Source organism: Pithys albifrons, chromosome 27 (assembly GCF_047495875.1).
Source record: "Pithys albifrons albifrons isolate INPA30051 chromosome 27, PitAlb_v1, whole genome shotgun sequence".
NCBI classification, from domain to species: Eukaryota; Metazoa; Chordata; class Aves; order Passeriformes; family Thamnophilidae; genus Pithys; species Pithys albifrons.
The window spans coordinates 3,585,997-3,609,643 of record NC_092484.1 but is presented as its reverse complement, the minus strand read 5'-3'; the positions used below and the strand labels follow the sequence as shown (position 1 = coordinate 3,609,643).

The following is a 23,647-nucleotide window of genomic DNA, read 5'->3' as shown; positions in this document are numbered from 1 at the left end:
CTGGTATCTGCAGAGATGGGGAGGGAACTGCCCCACACAGGGCAGGTCTGGTATCTGCAGAGATGGAGAGGGAACTGCCCCACTCTGGGCAGGTCTGGTGTCTGCCCTGCAGAGATGGGGAGGGAACTGCCCCACACAGGGCAGGTCTGGGTGTCTGCCCTGCAGAGATGGGGAGGGAACTGCCCCACACAGGGCAGGTCTGGTATCTGCAGAGATGGAGAGGGAACTGCCCCACACAGGGCAGGTCTGGGTATCTGCCCCACAGAGATGGGGAGGGAACTGCCCCACACAGGGCAGGTCTGGGTGTCTGCCCTGCAGAGATGGGGAGGGAACTGCCTCACTCTGGGTGTCTGCCCTGCAGAGATGGGGAGGGAACTGCCTCACTCTGGGTGTCTGCCCTGCAAGCACAAGACCCCCCCCCCCCTCCTCTCACAGCTCTTGTTAAACGCCCCGAACAAACGGCGCTGGTGTTTCAGCTCGGAACGGGGTGTTGGGCAACATCTGCCGGTTCTCCCTGCGCTCCAGAGCAGGGTATTTTTTGGAGCCCCCCTCTCTCCGCTGCCGGGGAATTCGGCTCTCCTGGCGCGGTGACTCCGCTGAGCGTGGCGTGACCAGCGACGTGTCCCTGCGCTGGTGACTAAGCGGAAAGGGGGCTGTGCCTCCCTGGGCTGGCGTGGCTTTGCCTTCCCGGCAGAGGCTGCAGCGTGGCTGGGTCGAATTTACTCAGATAAAAGGGCTCTTTCCTTTCGCTCCTGTCGCTCGTCATTGAGACGAACACGCCGCTCGCGTCACCCGATTTAAACGCGTCTCATGCGGGTGCAAAATAGCAGCCTAAAAATCCACTTCTTAAAGAGATCGAGGATAATGAGATTCCGCTTCGATCAGCCTGAAATCCCTTGAAACAATTAAAGCTCAGCCTGGGAACTCATAAGCATCAAAGAGGGTTTTGATGAATGTAAACCTTAAAGAATATCAGCGTTTAGAAAACACTGTTTAGGTGATGAAATCCCCCGAGACAAAGTGCTGAAAGAAATAAAAAAAAAAAAAGAAGGCAGCTGAAGAAACTCTGGGGTTTATGAGGAGATTAAATGTGGGGTGTCCGGGCTGTGTCCCCAGAGAGGGACCTGCAATCGCTGGGGGCAGGCGTGGGGCCAGAGCCTCCTTAAGAGGCGGCGGTGTGGGGTGACGAGCCGCTTCCAATTGCGAGGCAGCAGCACATGACATAAGATGCTCCAGATCTGCCTCCTGGGCGCTAGTTTAAAAATAAAGCCCGTTCCGCGTCGGGCTGGGCGCGGGTGCGGAGCGGAGGTGCGGGACGGCGATGCGCGGGGAGGCGGCAGCTCTGAGAGGTGCGGGGCGTTTGGGTGTCCTGCGGGGGGTTTGGGTGCCCTGCGGGGGGTTTGGGGACCCTGCGGGGGGTTTGGGGACCCTGCGGGGGGTTTGGGAGCCCTGCGGGGGGTTTGGGAGCCCTGCGGGGGTTTGGGTGCCCTGCGGGGGGTTTGGGTGCCCTGCGGGGTGCGGGGGGTTTGGGTGCCCTGCGGGGGGTTTGGGTGCCCTGCGGGGGGTTTGGGAGCCCTGCGAGGTGCGGGGGGTTTGGGTGCCCTGGGGGACACGGGGGGTTTGGGGACTCTCAGAGGTGCGGAGCCTTTGGGAGCCCTGCGGGGGATTTGGGGACCCTGCGGGTGCGGGGGGTTTGGGAGCCCTGCGGGGGGTTTGGGGACCCTGAGAGGTGCGGGGGTTTGGGAGCCCTGCGGAGCGCGGGGGGTTTGGGGAGCCCTGCGGGGGTTTTGGGTACTCTGAGAGGTGCGGGGGGGTTTGGGGACCGTGCGGGGGATTTGGGAGCCCTGCGGGGGTTTGGGAGCCATGCGAGGTGCGGGGGGTTTGGGGACTCTGAGAGGTGCGGGGGGTTTGGGGACTCTGCGGGGGGTTTGGGAGCCATGCGAGGTGCGGGGGGTTTGGGGACTCTGCGGGGGCTTTGGGAGCCCTGCGGGGGGTTTGGGGACCTTGCGGAGCGCGGGGGGTTTGGGAGCCGTGCGACGTGCGGGGGGTTTGGGTGCCCTGCGGGGGCTTTGGGAGCCCTGCGGGGGTTTGGGAGCCAAACAGGAGCGCGGGGGGCAAAGGATGCGGGAATTGGAGCGGTTCGGCTCGTGGGGCGCCCGCAGAGCTCGGGGGGTCGCGCCGGGTTTGGGGCGGGGCGGAGGTTTCGTCACGTTTGTAACGAACTGAACGCGCTGCGCTCGTGTCAGAATTGACTGTTCTCTGTCCAGCCTCGAGTTGTGCCGCTTTGGGGCCGCCTCTCTCGTGTCGCCCCTCACCAGAAGCTGCTTGGCCGTAGGATTTTGGTTGTGTTTTAATTTTGAACGCCTGTTTTCCCAGGGCCGGCGCTGTGCGAGTCAGAGGCACCGATGGCACTGGTGGAACCGGTGGCTTATTGTAATTCAGCTCCTCCGGAGCACTGCGAGGTGGCGCTGGGTGATGTGCTGCTCAACTCCTCACCTCGGTCTGTCTAATTTAACTTTTATTTAATCTGAATACATAATTTGAGTTCCAACCTTACTGGAGCCTCTGCAGGGGCCAGTTCACCTACACTGATCTCCACCAACTGCTGTAAGAGGCTGCTCAGATTCACAGACTAAAGAGCAAATTAGTATTTAAGGGTCTGTATCTCCCCACAGCATAAGGGGATCTACCTGAATAAAACCTCTTTCCCTAAATTTTTTCAGGCTGCATTGAATTACATGTGGGAAGGGGGGAGTAAAAGTCTTGATTGACTGGGAGGGAAATAGCTGGGGCTTTTTTACTCATATCACTGGGTCATTTACATGCTTTGATCATAAAAGCTGGGGGAGAAATGGTGCAGAACTATTGCAACTGAGGATTCATTTGTGCTGAAAAATGTTCTCAATAATGAGGAGGGAACGTGCAGCTGGGAACATCTCGTAATCCCCCTGGGGGAAATAAAGACATTATTTACTCAGCCCTGCTTGTTGGCTTGGAGATCAGTTCAGAGAAGCAGTTCTGTTTGTGGGCAGTGCAGGGGATCAGCCATGTCAGACCTTCTCTGGGCCTTAAATCTTATGTTCCCAAAGCAACAAGAGTGGGCTATTCCCTGGGAAATCCGAGCAAGCACAAACCAGAGGGAAGTGATTTCCCCCTCACACTGAAATACTCAGTGTCTGGCCTGACTTTCCTTCCCTCTGGTCTGGTAGGAAGGGAACAAAACTTGGGATTTGTGGGGGACCAGAGGAGCTCCCACCTGTGTGTCCCTATTGCCCCAGAGCTGCCCCTGCAGTGTTGGGGTTATTGTGATGTCAGGGCCCTGCAGCCCTTCTGGAAGACCCTGGGGTTGTTGTGACCAAATATTGTGGGGAAGAGCAAACACCCAGCACTGGCAGCGTTGGGATGGCCTGAAGGAAAGGGTAGACAAGGTGGGAATTTTGGGTATCTGGAGTTAATTTTGGGTCAGGTAAAACCTGGTTTTAGTGCTGTGCTGATGGTCCAGGCAAGGGGTTGCCCAGGGCAGGGGGACAAGCAGCAGCTGCCTGGTTGGAGGGTGGGCTGTCCTTCCATGGACCAAACCCCAAATCTCACAGGGCCTGATTCCAACTCGAGGTCTCCAGTGGGATGTGCAACTTGATTGTGCCTTATCCTCACCATGAGGGATGGGAGAAAGTCCTTCTTGGGAAGGGCTGGAGGAAGAAAACTGTTTTGCAATCAGAGCAAGAGGTGCTTTAGCAGCTCTTGAAGGGCTGGAAGGAAAAGGGACTCTGAGGGCTGGGAGGAGAGTGGCTGGAGCACGTGGGGTGTGTCTGTCCCCGTTCCTTCACAAACATCTGGTGGGAGCTTTGGTAGGAATATCTAAGAGGAAGATTTCCTGTGGAACCAATTTCCTGCTCCTCTGCAGGAAATCTCTGTGGATTCCCCCTGGGCTGACTCCAGAGAGGCCTCAGGGCCTTGGACTTGTGTTGTAGACAGGAATGAGCACCAGATCCATGGGGCCCTTCCTGCCCTCCCTCCTCCTCCTCCTCCTCCTCCTCCTCCTCCTCCTCCTCCTCCTCCTCCTCCTCCTCCTCCTCCTCCTCCTCCTCCTCCTCCTCCTCCTCCTCCTCCTCCTCCTCCTCCTCCCAGCTGCAGACTCCTTGTTCCAGGCACCTGGAGCAGAGCTCTGGAATGAAATGCTGGCTGGTTTGGGGAATCTTCTGCAGCCTTCATGTCTTCAAACCCAGCCCAGGCAAAGCTCTGAGGGACCTGAGCCTTGCAGGGCAGAAAGTTAATGAAGTCCCCTGCAGGACACCAGGAACCACTTTAACATCCAAGGGCTTAGTGAAGTGATGGAGCAAACCTGCCCCCAGCCCTCAGGGGTAACTGTTTGTGCCTTGCAGAACTCCTGAGCCCCACAACATCAAGCCAGGGGAAGATTCCAACATGGAGAGACCTCAGGTGGACTCAGCTGGTCCCAGAGGTGAGTGGAGAGAAGTTTGGTGCATAAAATTCTTACTGGAACAAGAGAGGAATTTATCGAACCATGAGGGTGGAAGAACAAACTCAGGTTGCAGAATGGGCTGTCCAGAAGTGTCTCCAACTTGGACTTTGTTGTGCTTGAAGGAGTAAATAAGTAGTGCCAGTGGCAGGTACCAGTGTCCTGCTTTCAGTAAAAAAAAATGAAAAATAGCAGAGTATGAGAAGCAGGAAGGTGCCACCTCACAGTGCAGGAGCTTTGGGGCAGCAGAGCAGGGTAGGGGGGTGTGACCAGGAAATGTTCACCAGAAGTTTCAAGTGCTTAGAGGCTTCCAGTCTGAAATACTGTGGGGTCTGAGGCCAACTTGCCAAGGAGAAAAGGTCCCAAAAGGGGTGTGGGAGCAGCATTTGCTTGATATTTGTGCTGATATTTCTGTCACAGCAGCGAGAAATTTCCAACTCTGAGGTTCTGAACCCTTTTGTTTCCAAACAGCCCCTTCCCCTTCTGCCTCCAGAGTGTGGACAACACGTCGGGATGGAGAGGTCAGGCTGAGGATGGAGGAGCAGGGAATAGGCAGTGAAATCCCCCAGACTGTCCACCAGCTGTTCCAGGAGAGTGTCCGTAAATATGGGGACTATTTTGCCCTGGCATCCAAAAAAGGTGGTCGCTGGATCAAACTGACTTATCAAATGTACTATGAGGAGTGTTGTAAAGCTGCAAAAAGCTTCCTCAAGGTAAGTTTTTGTTGAGTTCTTCATATTCATTGAGTCACAGACTGGTTTGGGTTGGGAGGGACCTTAAAGACCACCCAGTCCCACCCCCTGCCATGGGCAGGGACACCTCCCACTGTCCCAGGTTGCTCCAAGCCCTGACCTTGGACACTTCCAGGGATGGGGCAGCCACAACTTCTCTGGGCACCTGTGCCAGGGCCTGCCCACCCTCACAGGGAAGAATTTTTCCCAATATCTGATGTAAATCTCTTTTCTTTTAGTTTAAAACCTCTCCCTCTGTGTAAATGTTCAGTTTGATGTTCATTCATTCGAGGGCTGGAACAGCTTCAGTCAACTGTGTTTTAATCCTGCAAATTCCCTGAGTGTAGAGGAGTTTTCCAGTGCCAGGGAAGTACCTGAGCATGGCATGGGCACCTGGGTACTTCCCACAGGGCTTTTGTCTGAATTTCTTCCAAGCTGCTTCCCTATTCAAATTCTTTAAAAAAAAGGAATGTCAGGAAATGCTTAAAGGGAACATGAAGCTTTCTAAGAAAAGACTTGAAGGGGTGGTTGTGAACCAGCCTTGAATGTCCCACCTTGAATGTCCCACCTGAAATGTCCCACCCAGCCTTGAATGTCCCTCCGAGCCTTGAATGTCCCACCTTGAATGTCCCACCTGAAATGTCCCACCTTGAATGTCCCTCCGAGCCTTGAATGTCCCACCTTGAATGTCCCACCTTAAATGTCCCACCTTGAATGTCCCACCTGAAATGTCTCACCTTGAATGTCCCACCCAGCCTTGAATGTCCCACCTGAAATGTCCCACCTTAAATGTCCCACCCAGACTTAAATGTCCCACCTTGAATATCCCACCTGAAATGTCCCACCTTAAATGTCCCACCCAGCCTTGAATGTCCCACCTTAAATGTCCCACCCAGCCTTAAATGTCCCACCTTAAATGTCCCACCTTGAATGTCCCACCTTGAATGTCCCACCTTGAATGTCCCATCCAGCCTTGAATGTCCCACCTGAAATGTCCCACCTTGAATGTCTCACCTGAAATGTCCCACCTTAAATGTCCCACCCAGCCTTGAATATCCCACCTGAAATGTCCCACCTTGAATGTCCCACCTTGAATGTCCCACCTTGAATGTCCCACCTTGAATGTCCCACCCAGCCTTAAATGTCCCACCTGAAATGTCCCACCTGAAATGTCCCACCCAGCCTTAAATGTCCCACCTTGAATGTCCCACCCAGCCTTGAATGTCCCACCCAGCCTTGAATGTCCCACCTTGAATGTCCCACCTTAAATATCCCACCTGAAATGTCCCACCTGGAATGTCCCACCTGAAATGTCCCACCTGAAATGTCCCTCATTGAATGTCCCACCTTGAATGTCCCACCTGAAATGTCCCTCATTGAATGTCCCCCCTGCTCCAGCCTTTGGCCTGTGCTGTTGGGGCTCAGACACTCAGGGAGGGAAACCAACACTCCCCATTCTTACTGGGATGATAAAATCATTTCTCCAAGTTGTGGTCACGCTGATTCCTCTCCTGTGGTGGGATTTTTCCAGACTGAGACAAAACCAGAGGGAGATTTAAGGATTGGGATTTCTACAGCTGAAATTTCATACCCAAGTGTCTCTGACTGTCACTGGAGCTTGTTGCTCTTGTTGTTGGGATCTGATCTGTCCAGCCTGTATTAAATGTCTCAATAGGTGTTGTCCAACTTCACCTCTTGCCTCCTCCTTCCCAGAGGGAGCTGAGAGCTCCCTGGATTGCAGGTTTATTTTGGAGTCAGGGAGCCAGGCATTCCAAGCAAGTCCCTTTTTCCTGCTCCCTGACAGCAGGACAGTGCCTGGTGTGAAACTCAACCTCTCCCATCCCGGCTCTTGGGAGGATTTTTGGTGGGAATGACCTGGACAATCACACAAAGTCTCCCCTCACAGCAGAGATGTGTGAATTAATCTGAGCTTTGTCCAAAGAAAGCCAAGAGTGCTGTAATTCCATCTCTTGTTTGCAGCTGGGGCTGGAGCGTTTCCATGGAGTGGGAATCCTGGGCTTTAATTCTGCAGAGTGGTTCATTGCTGACATTGGGGCAATCCTTGCAGGGTAAGAGATGATTTTTGGCATCAGTAATTGCAGCATCCACATGAGAAGCAGGTTTGGATTAAAAAAACCTCAACTAAACAAATCACAAAAAAAAAAAAAAACCAAACCAAATTGCTTTTATTTGGATGGAATGAAGGAAACTGGAACCTGAGCTCTTTAACTCAGAATGAATTAATGAGACAAAAATGAGTATTTTTTTTATCCAGATGCTTCTCTCAATATGAGCAATGGGTTAATCCAAAAGAATTCTTACATTCACTGTAATTAAAAGTATAATGGGAAGTGGCAGAGAATCCCAGGCCTGGGTTTTGGTCTCTTCCTTCCATCTGAGACATTTTGGACCCTTCCTCTGCCATTTCCCATCCCCAACATCAGATCCTTTGCTCTTGGAATCAAACCCTCCACTCTTTGGTGTCGCTTTTTGGGATATTCTTCTGAAAGTTTTTTCCTCTGAAAATATCTGAATTTTTACAGCGATTCTGCTTGTCCCCTAATTCTGTGTTTGGCTTTTCTGTTTTGTTTTCCCTCCACCTGCCCTGCAGGGGCTTTGCTGTTGGCATCTACACCACCAACTCTCCTCAGGCCTGTCATTACGTGGCAGAGAATTGCAGTGCCAATGTCATAGTGGTGGAAAACCAGAAACAGCTGCAGAAAATCCTGGAGGTAATTCTGTTTTTCACAAGCCTGGGGGTTGCAGCATCCAGTGGGCAGATGTGGGAGGGTAAATGCTGTGGGAGGGCATTACCTGAGGGCTCTGAGAGCAGAGGGGAACTGGCTGAGGCTTCTTGGTGTCTCCTGCTCCAGCCAGGGGGGGGTTGTCACCAGTGCTGAGTCTCACAAGAGGTTTGGTGGTGGTTTCCCTTCTCAAAGCCTTGAGTTTAAAATAGGAGAAACCAAAATGAACAACTGAGCATCCTCTGGGTTGTCTGGCAACCTCCCAGCTCAGATTATGAGTTTCTGGTGAGGTTTCCCTGCTCTTTCAGCAGCACAGATGGGATTCTCTTGGCTTTATATAAAGTGGCAAATGGCAGGAGCGTGTCAAGGGTGGGTTCTGTCTCAGAGGAGACAAGCAGGATTTCCCCCCTCTCATGAATCTCCCTTCTTGACACAGATTGAGGACAAACTACCTCATCTGAAGGCCATTGTCCAGTATGGAGAGGAGATCAAAGAGAAGAGACCAAATCTGTACTCGGTAAGTCTTGGGCATCCTCATGACTTGTAAGTCCTGGTGGTGTTCAGGTGACAACTGCAGGTCCCTCTCACCTTCCACGGGCCCTTAAACATCCCTGAGATGGCCTTTAAGGTCCCTTCCAGCCCAAACCGGTCTGGGGTTCTGTGGCTGTGGTGAGGCTGAGCAGGAGCTGTTGTGCAAAGCTGGATAATCCCTGGTCTAAGGAGGGTGTTGGATCCCCAACCTGTGCAAGGCAGTCCCAGAGTTACTCCAGTCACACCAGGGTTGCTACAGAGCTCTAAAGCTGCTCAGGGTGGGTCTGTCTCCTTTCTGCTTCTCCCTGTGCCTCTTGTGCCAGCCAGACAGCACTGAGGGGTGACAGTGTGTGCTCACAGCCCCTTCCAGAGATGGGACACAGGGAATGGTTTCCTTCTCTTCAGGGTTTCCTTTTTCCTGTGAAAGATCACAAAGTGATGGAGCTCTCTCTCTCTCTTCCTTCTCATCTTCTCTTCTCTCCTTCTCTCTTCTCTTCCTTCTCTCTTTCCTTCCCTTCTCTTCCTTCTCTTCTCTCTTCTCTCCCTTTCTTTCCCTTCTCTTCTCTTCCCTTCTCTTCTCCTTCTCCTCCTTCTCTTCCTTCTCCTCTCTTCTCTTCTCTTCCCTTCTCTCTTCTCTCCTTCTCTCTTCTCTTCCCTCTTCTCTTCTTCTCTTCCTTCCTCTTCTCTTCCTTCTCTTCTTCTTCTTCTCTCTCTTCCTTCTCTCTTCTCTTCCCTTCTCTTCTCTTCTCTTCTCTCTCTTCTCTTCTCTTCTCTCTTCTCTTCCTTCTCTCTTCTCTTCTCTTCTCTTCTCTTCTCTTCTCTTCTCTTCTCTTCTCTTCTCTCTCTTCTCTTCCTCTCTTCTCTTCTCTTCTCTTCTCTTCTCTCTCTTCTCTTCTCTTCTCTTCTCTTCTCTTCTCTTCTCTTCTCTTCTCTTTCTTCTTCTCTTCTCTTCCTTCTTCCCTTCCTTCCCTTCCCTTCCCTTCCCTTCCCTTCCCTTCCCTTCCCTTCCCTTCCCTTCCCTTCCCTTCCCTTCCTTCCCTTCCCTTCCCTTCCCTTCCCTTCCCTTCCCTTCCCTTCCCTTCCCTTCCCTTCCCTTCCCTTCCTTCCCTTCCCTTCCCTTCCCTTCCCTTCCCTTCCCTTCCCTTCCCTTCCCTTCCCTTCCCTTCCCTTCCCTTCCCTTCCCTTCCCTTCCCTTCCCTTCCCTTCCCTTCCCTTCCCTTCCCTTCCCTTCCCTTCCCTTCCCTTCCCTTCCCTTCCCTTCCCCCTTCCCCCTTCCCCCTTCTCTCTTCCCCCTTCTCCCCTTCTCCCTTCCCCCTTCTCCTCTTCTTTCTTCCCCCTTCTCCCCTTCTTTCTTCCCCCTTCTCTTCTCCTCCCTTCTCCTCCCAGTGGAGTGAGTTCCTGGAGCTGGGCAGGGATGTCCCAGACTCTCAGCTCCACGAGGTCATCGCGGCACAGAAGCCCAACCAGTGCTGCACCCTCATCTACACCTCGGGCACCACGGGGCAGCCCAAGGGGGTCATGCTGAGCCACGACAATGTGAGTGTCTGCCCTGGGCTGGGACCCCTGGGGGCTGAGGGAGGGCAGGGATCAGCTGGGAAACAGAACCATGGAATGTCCTGAGCTGGAAGGGACACCCAAGGATCACCAGTCCCACCCCTGGCCCTGCACAGACACCCCAGCAATCCCACCCTGTCCCCCAGAGTGTTGTCCAAACATTCCTGGAGCTCTGGCAGCCTTGTGGCCGTGCCCACTGCCCTGGGGAGCCTGGTCAGTGCCCACCACCCTCTGGGGGAAGAACCTTTCCCTGGGATCCATCCCAACCCCCTGGCACAGCTCCAGCCATTCCCTGGGTCCTGTCCCTGGTCCCAGAGCAGAGCTCAGGGCCTGCCCCTCCACCTCCCCTCAGGAGGAGCTGCAGCCCCCGAGGAGTCTCCCCTCAGTGTCCTCTGCCCCAGCTGAACAAGCCCAGTGCCCTCAGCTGCTCCTCAGACCCTTCCCCACCTCCATGCCCCTCCTTTGGACACTCCAACAGCTTCAGATCCTTCTTATATTGTGACCCCCAAACTGTTCCCAGCACTCGAGGTGAGGCTGCTCCAGCTCAGAGCAGAGCAGGACAATCCCCTCCCTTGAGCAGGTGTGACCCCCTTGGTTCCTCACCTCTCCCTGGTCCCAGCCAGCCCTTCCAGCAAACAAAAGAGTCTCCAGCTTACATGTGGCCATTGGAGACTTCCTGAGATCCATCCCAACTTCCCTGGAGCTCTGGCAGCCTTGGGGCCGTGCCCACTGCCCTGGGGAGCCTGGTCAGTGCCCACCACCCTCTGGGGACAGAACCTTTTGGTGAGATCCATCCCAGCCCCTGGCACAGCTCCAGCCATTCCCTCAGGTCCCCACAGTGCAGAGCTCAGTGCCTGCTCAGCAGGAGCTGCAGACCCTGCTGGGTGTCCCCTCAGCCTCCCCTTCTCCAGCTCCCCAAGCCCGGTGCCCACTGCTGAGCCCCCGGGACGCCGTGGCCGTGCGTGCTGTGCTGTCCCTGCCTGGCAGTGCCAGCCCTGAGCCCTGGGGGTGGGTGTGTTGCAGCTGACGTGGACGGCGGCGGCGGCCGGACGGTTCGTGCAGCTCTCGGACGCCCGGGAGAGGCAGGAGCAGGTGGTCAGTTACCTGCCCCTCAGCCACATCGCCGCCCAGATGTCGGACATCTGGTCAGCAATGACCTTTGGAGTGCAGGTGTTCTTTGCTCAGCCAGATGCCTTGAAGGTAAAAACAGAGAAATAAATCTCCCCCCTCCCACCTGATTGTAGCTGCAAACAAGGCTGTGCCACCCCCTGGTCCTGAAGGCTTTGCTGGCTGGGTTTGCTTGCCCAGTGACCAGCTGGCCCTGTTGGTTTTAGAGCCACCCTGATGTTTGCCTGTTGACTCTGTCACAAGCTGGGAGAAGCTGAGGCAGCTCTTCTCACCTGGGAGCTGCTGAGTGTCTCACCTGACACCTTTCCCCGCCCCAGTGGCTGGTTGACCAACCCTCTGTGTTTGCTCTTTTGCACAAGGGCACAGTTAAACCTGTGACCTGAGAAAGGGATTCTTCTCCCTGTGCTTTGTCAGCACCAGCCCTTGTTGCCTTCCCAGTTCCCACTGGAATGCCCTGGGGGCTCCTTTCTCCTGGTGGCACTGCAGAAACTTTGAGCAGTCCCTCAGAGCTGATGGCACAGCCCCCAGACCTGAAGTCTGCAGTGAAGGACTTCTAAAAACTGCTTTAAATCCTGCTTGTCTCAGGGCAGCTTGGTGGAGACCCTGAGGGAAGTGAGGCCAACAGCTTTCCTGGGGGTTCCTCGAGTCTGGGAAAAAATGGAGGAGAAAATGAAATCCGTGGGCATGAAATCGTCGGCACTCCGAAGGAAAGTGGCATCCTGGGCCAAGGGAGTGGGGCTGCAGACCAACCTGAAGAGGATGAATGGGTAATTATGAGCTGCAGTTAAGGGATGTTAATGAGTATTAGGAGAACTTTGCCATCAGATCAGGGATTATGTTCCGTTCAGGGATTAAATCCAACATAACGGGTCACATTTGTGGACAGTAAAGCCAAACAGTGCTGGGACCTGAGGCTGAGCAGCAAAGGGAAATAATTAATTGTTTTACTGAATCAATGTGCTGGTTTGAAGGTGAACTGGCAGGAGAAATGAACCCAACAAAAAAGAGATTATAGGTCAGAGTTACAATTTAATAACAATATTACAATAAATGCAATGGCACAAAGAGAAATTGGGTTTAACCCCCAAACCCAGCAGTGCCACCCACCCCCTGGGGCACAAACACAGGGGGGTTTGGTGGCCCCTGTGCTGAGCCCCACGTGGTTCTTCTGAGTCCAAAGGAAAAGGAAGGGACAAACTTGTTGGTGCAGATGATGGCACAGTCTGGGGGAGAGTGGTGGCTCCTCCTGTTCAGGGTCTGCTCCTCCTCTGGATCCAATGAGTGGTCCTAGAAGTCCCAAACCCCAAGATTGTCTCCCCTCAGGCCCAGGTGGGAGCCCCCAGTGCCTCCCCCAGGGCAGGGAGTTCCACACTGGGGGATTTGACTCTGGGAGTCAGGGGGGATTTTGGAATCGTTGCTGGCCCATGAGCAGAGCTGAGCCCTCAGGTGGGTGTGGAGGTGCCAAGGACTCCCTGCAGGGCAGTTCTCCCAGCTCCTCTGCCAGGCTTCTTTCCCAGCCAGCTCCCAGCCTGAGGGCTCAGCTGTGCCCTGGGCAGCTGCTGCCAGTGGGCCATTGGGAACAGTTGCTGGGCACTGGCCCAGAGGGTTTAGAATGCCCAGCTTTGGTCACACCCACACAGGGATAAACTGGTCCCACCTGCTGAACTGGGACAATAAACTAGACTGGGATGAAGAGAAAAGGAGGAAGGGGAAGAAGTTCTACTTGGAGACTGAGCCCTTGTGCCTGTTTTCCTGTTCCAGGTGCTCTGAGGTGCCGATGAACTTCCACCTGGCCAAGCACCTGGTGTACAGGAAGGTGAGGAAGGCCCTGGGGCTGGACCGCTGCACCAAGTGCTACACAGGGGCTGCTCCCATCACCAGAGAGACCCTGGAATTCTTTTTAAGCCTGAACATTCCCGTGTTGGAGCTGTATGGGATGAGTGAGAGCTCTGGGCCTCACACCGTGTCGGTCCCTCACTCCTTCAGACTCAACAGGTGAGACCTTCCTGGGAGCAGAGCAGGGAAATGGTTGGGTCAAGGCTTCTCCTCCATCTGGCACTTCCACCTATCCTGGTGCAGCTCATCCTGAGTTTTGCTGCCACTGAAAGGTCCCTGGGGAGCTGGTTCCTTTGGCCACATCTGGCAGGTGGGGATCAGCAGCAGAGATGCTGAAATGGAGCTTGGCTGGACCCTGGAGGAGCTGAGAGGGAAGTGAGGGGCTGGTGGGGAGAAGGAGGAGTTGGTAACTCCCACCTGCCCTTCACTTGAGTGGCAGTGAGGGTGCACTGTGCCTGCTCAGCCTGCACAGTCCTGGTTGGCTGCTGAGGACATAAATCTCCTCACTCAAAGCTCAGGTGTGGAGAGCAATGAGAGGAGAAGCTCAGGTGTGTGAGGACTGATCTCTGCAATAACAGCTCTTACAGGAGCAGATGCCTTTTCAGCTCCTTCCTGAAGCCACTGTACTAAAAAGCTGCTGGGCTCTGTCCAGCTCCAGAGGGTGCTGCTGTCATCTCTGCCTGAGCTGAATTTCAACTCCATTAATGCCCTGGCTCTGGGTTCTCTTCAAGCTGTGGGAAGGAGCTCACGGGCTGCAGGACCCTGATCCACAAACCAGACAGGGATGGCATTGGGGAGATCTGCTTCTCAGGAAGGCACATCTTCATGGGCTACCTCAACATGGAGGACAAGACCAAAGAGGCCATCGATGAGGATGGGTGGCTGCACTCAGGGGACCTGGGCAGGCACGACAAGGATGGGTTCCTCTTCATCACGGGCAGAATTAAAGGTAACTCACCCCCTGGCTTTGCTGTCTTGCTGTTGTGCAGCACTGGGGAGTCACAGGAGGACCTCGTGGAGTCCAACCATTCCCCCAGTGCTGCCAAGGCCACCACTGACCCATGTCCCCAATTGCCACATCTACACTCCAGGGCTGGTGACTCCACCAGTGCCCTGGGCAGGCTGTGCCAACTCCAGGGCTGGTGACTCCACGAGTGCCCTGGGCAAGCTGTGCCAATGCTCAACACCCTTTCAGCAAAGAGATTTTCCCAATATCCAAGCTAAGCCTCCCCTGGTGCAGAGGAGACTCTGCTGGTTGTGGCTGGCACAGATTATTTCAGTCCTCCTTGTGGAGTTTCCACATGGCTGTGGCTGCAGAGTGTGCTGGCTCTGAGCATGTGACACTGTGGGGGCAGGAGAGGGGTGGCCTCTGGAGCCAGGGTGTGTTTGCAGAGTGAGGGAGAAACCCTCTGAGTTCAACAGCAGCTTGGTGGAGTTGTTTTACCACCAGTTTCAGGAGCTTTGCTGGGTGACCTTCAAGGAAAACAACAGCTTAACCCTGTTGTGCAAGTGGCTTGTAGCAATGAGGTTCTTGGGACATCACTTTGAGCAACCCCAAAGCCAACAAGCAAAGCTTCAATCCCCAAAGAGAGAGATGCTCACGTGAGGGGCTGCTCTAAGAAAGCACAGGTGACTCAGCAGGGTGGGCTCCCCTCTGCTCTGCATCACCCAGTGACCTCCAACCGCAGCACATCTTCAGTGTCTGGCAGTTTGGGTGCCAGGTTGGGTGCCCAGAGGTCCAAGGTGTCTGTGTCAGGGTGCAGAGGGTTCATCCTGTGTTCCCAGACTGCCAACACCTCTGGAGCACTGAGGCAGCTCTGGCAGGGCTGTGGGTGGGTGTGTGCACAGCTCTGGCTCCTCTCCTGGCCTGCCTGGGGTCATGGACTCATCATCAAGGTTGGAAAAGCCCTCTGAGATCATCAGGTCCAACCATCAGCCCAGCACTGCCCAGGCCACCACTAAACCGTGTCCCCAAGGGCCACATCCACACATTTTTTAGCACTCCCAGGGATGGTGACTGCCCCCATTTCCCAGCCCTGGTGTGCTGCCTTCTCCACATGTCCAGACTCACTGTTTGATCCAGCAGACATGGAGGAGCTGTTGAGTTGTTTCAGAGTGTGGGAAGGAATCAGCTCCAGGCATTAATGGAGACTCGACTGTTTTCCAGAGCTCATCATCACTGCAGGAGGTGAGAACGTCCCTCCTGTCCCAATCGAGGACGCTGTCAAGAGTGCTGTCCCCATCATCAGCAATGCCATGTTGGTTGGGGACAAAGCCAAATTCCTGGCCATGCTTCTGACACTGAAGGTAATGGAAAACAGGCTGGGAATGTGACCAATTCCAGGGAGGAGGAGGGGGTTGTTGTACATTTGCAGTGTCCAGTGGAGGCAGGAGCCACCATGGGGCACAACTTGTTGTAGCTGAGCTGCAAAGAGCAGCTGAAAGTTGTCCCTTGCTCAGACCATCCTGTTGAGGGCAACTCTGTGTGGCACAGAGGGCAGGAAGGAACAGAAGGAAAAGACCTAAAAGTGAGTCTGAGAAAGGAAACTCTTCTGCATTCCTTGCCTGTTTTAGTCTCTCCTGGAGCAGTCTGGGCTCTTGGGGATTTCTTTGTCAGACTCTGGGTTTTAAACTCCACTGGGACACGTCTGTGGTGGTCCCACACAGGCTCTGCAGGACAGTGGGAGTTGCTCAGGAGGGAGACTGAGGGCCAGGAGACCTGAGCCAGGCCCTGGAGGTGGCCCTGCTGTGCTTGTCGTGGCTCTGTGCTGTGTGTGTTGACTGTGGGGTGCAGGGAATTAAACTGTGATCCATAAAAAAGGGACTAACTATGGATAGCACAGGAGGGATTGGGCAGGTGGGCTCTGTACCCTCCTCACTCCTTGGCATCGAGGCAGCTCTTGAGCAGGGAGGTCTGAGGGGCTTTATCTATGTTTTGTCCCAGGTTTCCATTGGCTGCCAGGGTTTGGATGAAGCTGCAGGGGCTGCTGGAGTGACAGCAGGGTGGGAGGGAGCCCAGGAACCGTCCCAGGGCAGCATTTTGGGGCTGGAGGCTTCTCAGTGCAGAAGGAATCAGGTACTCAGAGACACAAAGTGACCTGTTGTGGCTTGTCCTGCAGTGCAATGTGGATGCAGAAACGGGTGAGCCAGAAGATGATCTCACTCCAGAAGCTCTGGAATACTGTCAGAAGTTGGGCAGCAAGGCCACAAAGGTGTCTGAGGTCATCAGCAGCAAGGACAAGGATATCTATGCTGCCATCCAGAAGGGCATCACGGCAGTCAATGAGGGAGCCACCTCCAACGCCCAGAAAGTCCAGAAGTGGGTCCTTCTGGAGAAGGACTTTTCCATCTTTGGTGGAGAGCTTGGTGAGTAGTGGGTGAGGCATCTTGGCTCCCCCTGCACCCCTTCCTTGGCTGTTGAACATCAACACAATCAGCACCCCCAATACACAGAACTGCCCCTGGTCTTTCCTCACTGCAGATTTTCCATATGGCAGTTTGGGGGGTGGGATGAACTGGGATGAATTCCCACCTCTGCCCAGCACCAACGAGCTGGGCAGTGCTCACCCCTGTCCTGAGATGCCTTTTGCAGGATCATGGAACCATAGAATGGCCTGAGCTGGAAGGGACCCCCAAGGACCATCCAGTCCAATTCCTGGCCCTGCACAGACACCCCAACAATCCCACCCTGCCCCCAGAGTGTTGCCCAAACCCTCCTGGAGCTCTGGCAGCCTTGGGGCCGTGCCCACTGCCCTGGGGAGCCTGGTCAGTGCCCACCACCCTCTGGGGGCAGAACCTTTCCCTGAGATCCATCCCAACCCCCTGGCACAGCTCCAGCCCTTCCCTGGGTGCTGTCCCTGGTCCCAGAGCAGAGCTCAGGGCCTGCCCCTCCACCTCCCCTCGGGAGGAGCTCTCAGTCAGACCAAGCTGTCAGTCAGCCCAGGAGATCCCAGTTTTGGGATCACTGCCAGGATGGAGAGGATCATCCAAACCCTCCTGGAGCTCTGGCAGCCTTGGGGCCGTGCCCACTGCCCTGGGGAGCCTGGTCAGTGCCCACCACCCTCTGGGTGCTGCTGTGATGTTTGCACAGGGAAGGAGGGAGATTCTGTTAATCCCAAAGACAGATTTAGAGCTGGTCACTGTCCTGTGTTCCTCCTCTCTCTCTCTCGAGCTTTCTTTGCCCCAGGACTGGTTCCTGCTCCCTGTGGCTCCCTCCCCATTAACCTTGTGCTGTCTCTCCCCAGGCCCCACCATGAAGCTCAGGAGGCCGGTGGTGGCACAGAAATACAAAGCCCAGATCGCTGAGCTTTACGCAGCCGTGGACACTCCCAACGGGGCGAGCTCGGCCCAGCCATAGCCCCGAGGGCATTCCCGGCTCCCCGGGAAGCATTCCCGGCTTCTCTTGGAATAAAGAGGCTCTGCCATCCTGGCATCGCTTTGCTGTCCATGTCCTGCACTGTGGTGAGCCTGGTCATGCCCATGTTCTCCTGTGTCTGTGTTCTGTGCTGAGATACCCCAAATGTCTCTCAGCTCTGTATTATTTTATTTCTATTTTTATAAGGGCAAACCGTTTCCCTTCAATCCATGTGACACGTCACGTTTTAACCAAAGTTTTCTTTTTTCCTGAGCTGAATGTAAATCAGGAGCTACAAAAATCAGGGCCTGCAAAAATCAGGAGCTGCACTTTCCCTGCTGAGGGAGAAAGGCAGGTTTCACTTTCCAGCAGTGTCCTTGCTCCCTCTCTGCACGTTCCCCTGCATGCTGGTGGCATCCATGTAATTTTAAATCTCTTTCCCCACAAACCCCCTCTGAGATGACAAATGTTGTGTGACACCAGTGGAGGTGGAACCTCTCATGGACTGGGTTTGTCTGTGCAATATTTTGATTTTTTTATATCTTTTTGAGTTATAATGAAGCCATAAATTGTGTTGTTGAAGTAGTAGCTGTGGCTGGTGTGCTGGATTTATTCCAGAAGGGACTATTTATAAGGCTGTGTACAATGTGTGAAATCTGTATCTTACAAGGTAGAGATGTTGTGGTGTCTGAAATGGGAAACTCCAGAGCGGTGGGTGGGTGGGCTGGGGGAGAGGAGACAGTGCTGGGGGCCCAGCTGGTTAAGGGGGGTTCCTCTGAATGTCTGTGATCCACCATCCCAGTGGCTGTGAAGGTCCTTCCCATTGGATTCATTGACTGTAGGACACAGGATGAACCACCTGCAAAGCTGGAGGGAAGGACCTGTAACCAGTAGCAAATCATGGTCTCTTCTAGATGGTTCTTCAGGGCTTATTCCAGGCTGCCCAATGCCCAGGGGGGACTGGGAATCCCAACAGCAAGTGAAGGATTGCCTGGAAAAGGGATTCTTTCAAAGCAGAAACCCTTAGCTGGCCCAGCCCAGCCCTGATCCAAGTAACATTTCCCATGGAAAACGAGGTGGTGGGTGCAGGTCAGACCAGCTCTGGGCTGGCCCCACACCCTGGACTGGAACTGGGCACCTCAGGGGTGGGTTAAACCTCAGACTGGCTCTGACTGGGCTCAGGGAAATTCCACTTGCCCGTGTGGAAGGGTGGGAAATGCACTACTGTACCTGCTGCTCATGCCCTGCAAATGTGTGTTCTGAGCTGTCTGATTTGCTGTGTCTCCAGTGTTTGGAAGAGGAATGTGTAATAAAGAAACTGCAGTTTGTGTCTCCTGCCTCCTCAGTCATTCCTGGGAAACTCTGCTCCTCTGAGGGCCTGGGAGCAGCCAAGGGCTGGTTTGCCTTGGGCAGGGAGAGCTGGAGCCAGAGCTGCTGCCCTGGGGCTCAGCGGGGCTGGAGCTGCTCCTGGGGACAGCCCGGGGCTGGAGCTGCTCCTGGGGACAGCCCAGGGCTGGAGCTGCTGCCCTGGGGCTCAGCGGGGCTGGAGCTGCTCCTGGGGACAGCCCGGGGCTGGAGCTGCTCCTGGGGACAGCCCAGGGCTGGGTGACACCCCAGCAGTGGGAAGGGGACCCTCACCCTTACCCTGTGCTGAGGAACATCTGGGCCAGAGCTCTGGGCAAAGCCCTGCTCTGGGCTGTTCCCCCTCACGTGATCTGACATAAAGCTTGGAGGTTTTAAGGGACAGCAGAGTGTTCCCCACCATCCTGTCCTTAAAACAATTCCCTTTTCCTTGGCTTTTCACCTCCCAGACCTGCAGCCAATGGGCAGTACCAGCTTTGGTGCTCCTAATGGGAAACATTTTCCATGGGGAGGTGCCCTGGGAAGGCCCCCGGTGTCATCCATGGAAAAGCAACACAACAACCAAAAACCACTTGAAGTTTTACTTTTCCATCTTACTTTATTTCACTTTTTCTAGAAAATTCCTCCATAGTTCCACAAATTTAACAAAAAGTTTAAAATTCAGGACAAACAATCCTGTAACGTATTACAAACATGAGTTTTGTTTTTTTTTTTTTCTTTTTTAATCTTGCAGTTAGTCTTGGGCCAGCTGCATTTCTTACAGCTGAGTGAAGAACTCATCTCCCAACACAACTTTTAAAATCCTCAAGTGAAGAGGTATTTAATACCTCGGCTCTAGGCAGAAATACAATTAAAAATTCTCTAGAAGTTGAAGTACTTACATTTTTCTTTAGGAGTGCAAACTCATCTTGTCAGTTTTTGATGGCTATTTCATGCCCCAGGAAAGCAACACCGAGTGATTTGGGTCCTTTTGAGCACTCCCACCTGTCCAAGGTGCACCAGGGGTGTCCACAGCATCCCCACGAGCCCCTGGGTGAGCAGAGAGGAGCCTCAGCCGAGCACAGGGGGCTCCAGTGCATCCCCAATGGAAAATCTGTGGAACCACAACGACTTGGGGCACCTCCGGGAGGGACGTTTCACCCTCTCTCACCATCAAACACCTTCCAAGATCTGAGAAAAAACTGCTTCTGGATTGTTGCATCAATTGCTTGGCTAGTCCTGATGCTCCCACCGCACCCAGCGATCCCACGGGTGGCAGAGTCATTGCACTTCCATGGATTCAGCCTGACCACAGCCAGCCTCGCTACCTCCGGCTCCAAACTCCTCAGCTGGGCTTTGGCTCCAGCCAGCCTTCCTTTCCTCTTTAATTTTTTTTTTCCTTTTATAATACATGTCAGTAATCAAAGCCTCAAGGCTTAATACACCGCAGACCAGGACCCCAGGACAACACTCCTGGCCCCTCTTCTGCCCTTGGATGTGACAGCCAAGGACAGGGAGGAGCTGAGTCCTGATCTCACCTCCAACACCATCACAGCGACTCTGGAAGCCTCCAGGCTGAGCAGCACCTGTTTGTGCCACCAGCAACACAACGAAGGACACGGGAAAGTAACAGAGTCCTGCCTGTTTTCCTTGGAAAAACCATTATGGCTACAAGTCAATTTGGGATTCTTTTTTTTTTCCTTTTTTTAACAATGCAAGCTACTACACATCCTCGAAGACCTGAAGCAATGCCTGCAGCAGCACTGCCCCCTCCTTCCTAGAGTACAATAATCCATCCATGCTCTCAAGAGTGACACAAGAACAAACACTTTATCCACAAAAACCTGTACACGGCATGTTCAGAACAGCGTTCAGCCAGCCTAGAGGGAATCTACACAGGGAACTCCAAGGGGACACAAGATGAGGCCCAAATGTGACCATTCTTTGTTTGCAGAGTCATTCCTCCTGTGCTCCCCGACGCTACCACATACCCCAAAAAACAACAACTCTGTAGAACAACTAAGTACTTGCAAGAAACCTTTTAGTAACAAATCAGCATGTGCACACAATGGAGAAGAACTATTGCTGGGGAACAATCCTACCTCGGGTTCTCAGGGGGATTATAAACAGTCTAAAAAAATCCATGTGTAAAATACTTCTTATAAAAACCAAACAAAACCCCTATCAATGCTCAGCAGACTTCACCAAGAAAGTCACTTCCAGGACAGGACGATGCCACGAGCCCCGGGCGCTTCCAGCCACGTTCAGGAACACCCTCCCATGTGTGTTCTTGGACTGGCTGGGAGCGAGGTGACCCCATGGGTGTTGACATGAGAAGGGGCAGGAGGGAGGTGGCACCTCTGATCCCTCATGGGGCAGCTCTGAAGGCTCTGGGCAGTCCCAGAAGTGCTTCAACACGGAGCTGTGGGAGTGATAAACCCGGATGGGGAGAGGTGGCCAAGAGAGCTGAGGCCACCACTGCTGCTCCTCTGCTTTGGGGACAGCACAGTGTCACCAACCCCAGCACCAGGGAGCCCAGTCTGGGGCACAAAGCTGCCTCCTCCACACCACAGACCCAAGGGAGACACGAGGAGCTGGCACGTGCCCACTGCTGTCCGGCACCGCGGCACATCCCACGCCAGCTCCTGCTCTGCCCACTGCCCTCCACCTCCTCAGGGCACACAGGGCTCCCATCCAGGCTTGGCATCGTCCATCAAGAAAGAAAACAGCTGAGATCACTGGCAAAACAGGGTTTGCACCTGGCATGAGCTTGAATTTTTATATATATATATATATATATATGTATATATATATACACACACATGACACATGAAAGGTGGTACAAAGACAAAATTAATGGGAATCGGGTCAACATGACCCAACTCAAACAAGCTTATCATCATATTGCCACTTCAGTTGATTAGTTGCAACATTTCCATGATAAAGGAAGGGGTAACCCAAAACAAGGGACAGCAAACCTGGAGTGGTGCAACCCCCCCGTGAGCAGAGGGGGTTCCCCGGCACCGCTGCCCCCTCACTGCCTGTGCCCCACGGACATTTGGCAAAAGCTTCCACAGCCCTCAGAAAAACGAGCAATTCCTCGGAAAATACTGAATTTAAGGGCCAGGAGTGTAACACAGCTCTGGTGGAGGCGACGGGAACGCTGCGCCCCCACCTGGACAACACTTGGAGGTCAAGACTAGTTTGACTAGAAATATAGGAAAGGTTCTGGATTAGTGTTTACGTTTCCTGCCTTTTCTTGCACAGGCAGCGGGGTTGGGAGAGGGAGGAGGAAACAAACCTGACTCCACTTGTGTTTTACATCAGCGTCTCCCAGGTGTGTCCAAAGATCAAGGTCTCCCTTGTTTTGGTTTTTCCCAAAGTACAGCCACTACTATAGGGGCCACTGTAGGAGATTCCTCTTTGAGAACACAGAACAAAACCAATCACGTGTTTTGGCAAAGTTATCAAACACTGACAAATGGAAAGACGATGGGTGAGCCCCTTCTGGGGCGTGGGACACGTGGAAATTGCTGTTCAGCTTCCATACACTACAAATTGTCCACAAGAGGCAATTAACAAACGAGTTAAATCTTATTAAGCGCCTTCCCCTGCCAGAGCCATTAAAAAACAACAGAAAAACACACCCTTAAGATCATAAGACCCAACTAGGCCCTTCTTATACATACAGTACGTACATATATATAATATATATATATATATAAAATATACAGCTTACAGTTTTGGAGTCCTATTACAGTTAAAGCAGACTGAAAGGAGTGGGACTTTGTTTAGGAGCTCAGATCAACAAACAAGACATCTCCAAACCCCAGCGGGAGACAGCAGGGTCCAGAGGCCTCTTCACCGAGCACAGAGTGTCCCTGCAGGGAGCTGGGGGTCCCGTGCCCGTGGGGAGCCGAGTTCCAGCAGCCTCCGTACCGACCCACGGCGGGCCCAGCCGGCAATTCCCAACGGGAATCCATCCCCTCTCCTCTGCAGCAGACCAGCAGGACCCCGGGAAGCCTCCTCTGTCCCCACTCTCTGGGCCAGCTTTGTAAAAGCCAACGTGACCTGGCGGAGCTGGAGGGGCCGCGCCCGAGGGTTTGGTGAAAGGAAACATCGTCCACACTTCCCCGGATCTCAGAGACGCCTGAAAATGTGCTCTGGAAACACGAGTTGCTTGAAGTAAGAGCCGCAAAGGTGGCGCCGAGCAGCGAAGTGCAGCACGTCCGCTCCGCCCGGGCCCAGCGAGGGCAGACGCAGCGGGACGGGCGCTGGTTTGAAGCCTACAAGAAAGTGCAGCTGGCTGAGCGTTCCTAGAGCATGGCTGTTCTCTAAGGCAGTGCTTCGGGTGAGGCAGGAGGATAAGAAGGCCTAGTTCCATGGGTTTCCTGGTACCAATGAAGGGGGTTTCTGGTTTCAGAGCAGCCTGCTTCCTCAGGCCAAGCGTCATGTGGCCACTGCCTCCAGGTAGCTCTGCAGCTTACGGACGGTCGTCTCATCCAAGGAGAAGAGGTCAAAGTCAAAGGTTGTGTTGGTGACGTTGAAATGCCCGGTTTCCTCAATGAGATTCACGATCTGCACAGGGAAAGGAGACAAGGGAGGATGTACAGAGAAAGCCTTTCCATCCTTTCCCATCCCTTTAGAACCACCTTGGAGATGAGGATGTCTTGCAGCAGGAAAGGAATCCTCTCACAGAAAAGCAAACCAGCTCCTCCTGCATGCCTGACTAGCTCAGTCTGGACAGTGATGTGGGTACATTTCTTTTTAACTTTTAACCAGAATCACAGATTATCCTGAGCTGGAATTGACCCACAAGGACCATCCAGTCCAATCCTGGCCCTGCACAGACACCCCAACAATCCCACCCTGTCCCCCAAAGCATTGTCCAAACCCTCCGGGAGCTCTGGCAGCCTTGGGGCTGTGCCCACTGCCCTGGGGAGCCTGG

At 53.9% G+C, this 23,647-nt stretch overlaps 2 protein-coding genes across 4 annotated transcripts in view; one reads left to right on the top strand and one right to left on the bottom strand.

Moving 5' to 3' along the window:
- The first annotated feature begins 1,231 nt into the window (after nucleotides 1-1,231).
- Nucleotides 1,232-18,686, top strand: ACSBG2 (acyl-CoA synthetase bubblegum family member 2). Its single transcript, XM_071578018.1, has 15 exons — nucleotides 1,232-1,349; nucleotides 2,377-2,500; nucleotides 4,383-4,462; nucleotides 4,952-5,193; nucleotides 7,192-7,280; nucleotides 7,823-7,943; nucleotides 8,392-8,472; nucleotides 9,873-10,022; nucleotides 11,064-11,240; nucleotides 11,754-11,935; nucleotides 12,930-13,163; nucleotides 13,736-13,953; nucleotides 15,172-15,311; nucleotides 16,124-16,370; nucleotides 17,249-18,686. The coding sequence occupies exons 1-15, from the start codon at nucleotides 1,322-1,324 to the stop codon at nucleotides 17,359-17,361; spliced, it is 2,226 nt and encodes a 741-aa protein (XP_071434119.1). The 5' UTR covers nucleotides 1,232-1,321; the 3' UTR covers nucleotides 17,362-18,686.
- A 613-nt stretch (nucleotides 18,687-19,299) lies between these two features.
- Nucleotides 19,300-23,647, bottom strand: part of MLLT1 (MLLT1 super elongation complex subunit) — a 39,698-nt gene continuing 35,350 nt past the window's right edge. For all 3 annotated transcript variants that reach the window (XM_071578111.1, XM_071578110.1, XM_071578112.1), the window contains one exon: nucleotides 19,300-23,277. In XM_071578111.1, the coding sequence (XP_071434212.1) occupies nucleotides 23,149-23,277 (129 nt within the window). In that variant the 3' untranslated portion in view covers nucleotides 19,300-23,148. The remainder of the gene's footprint in view (nucleotides 23,278-23,647) is intronic.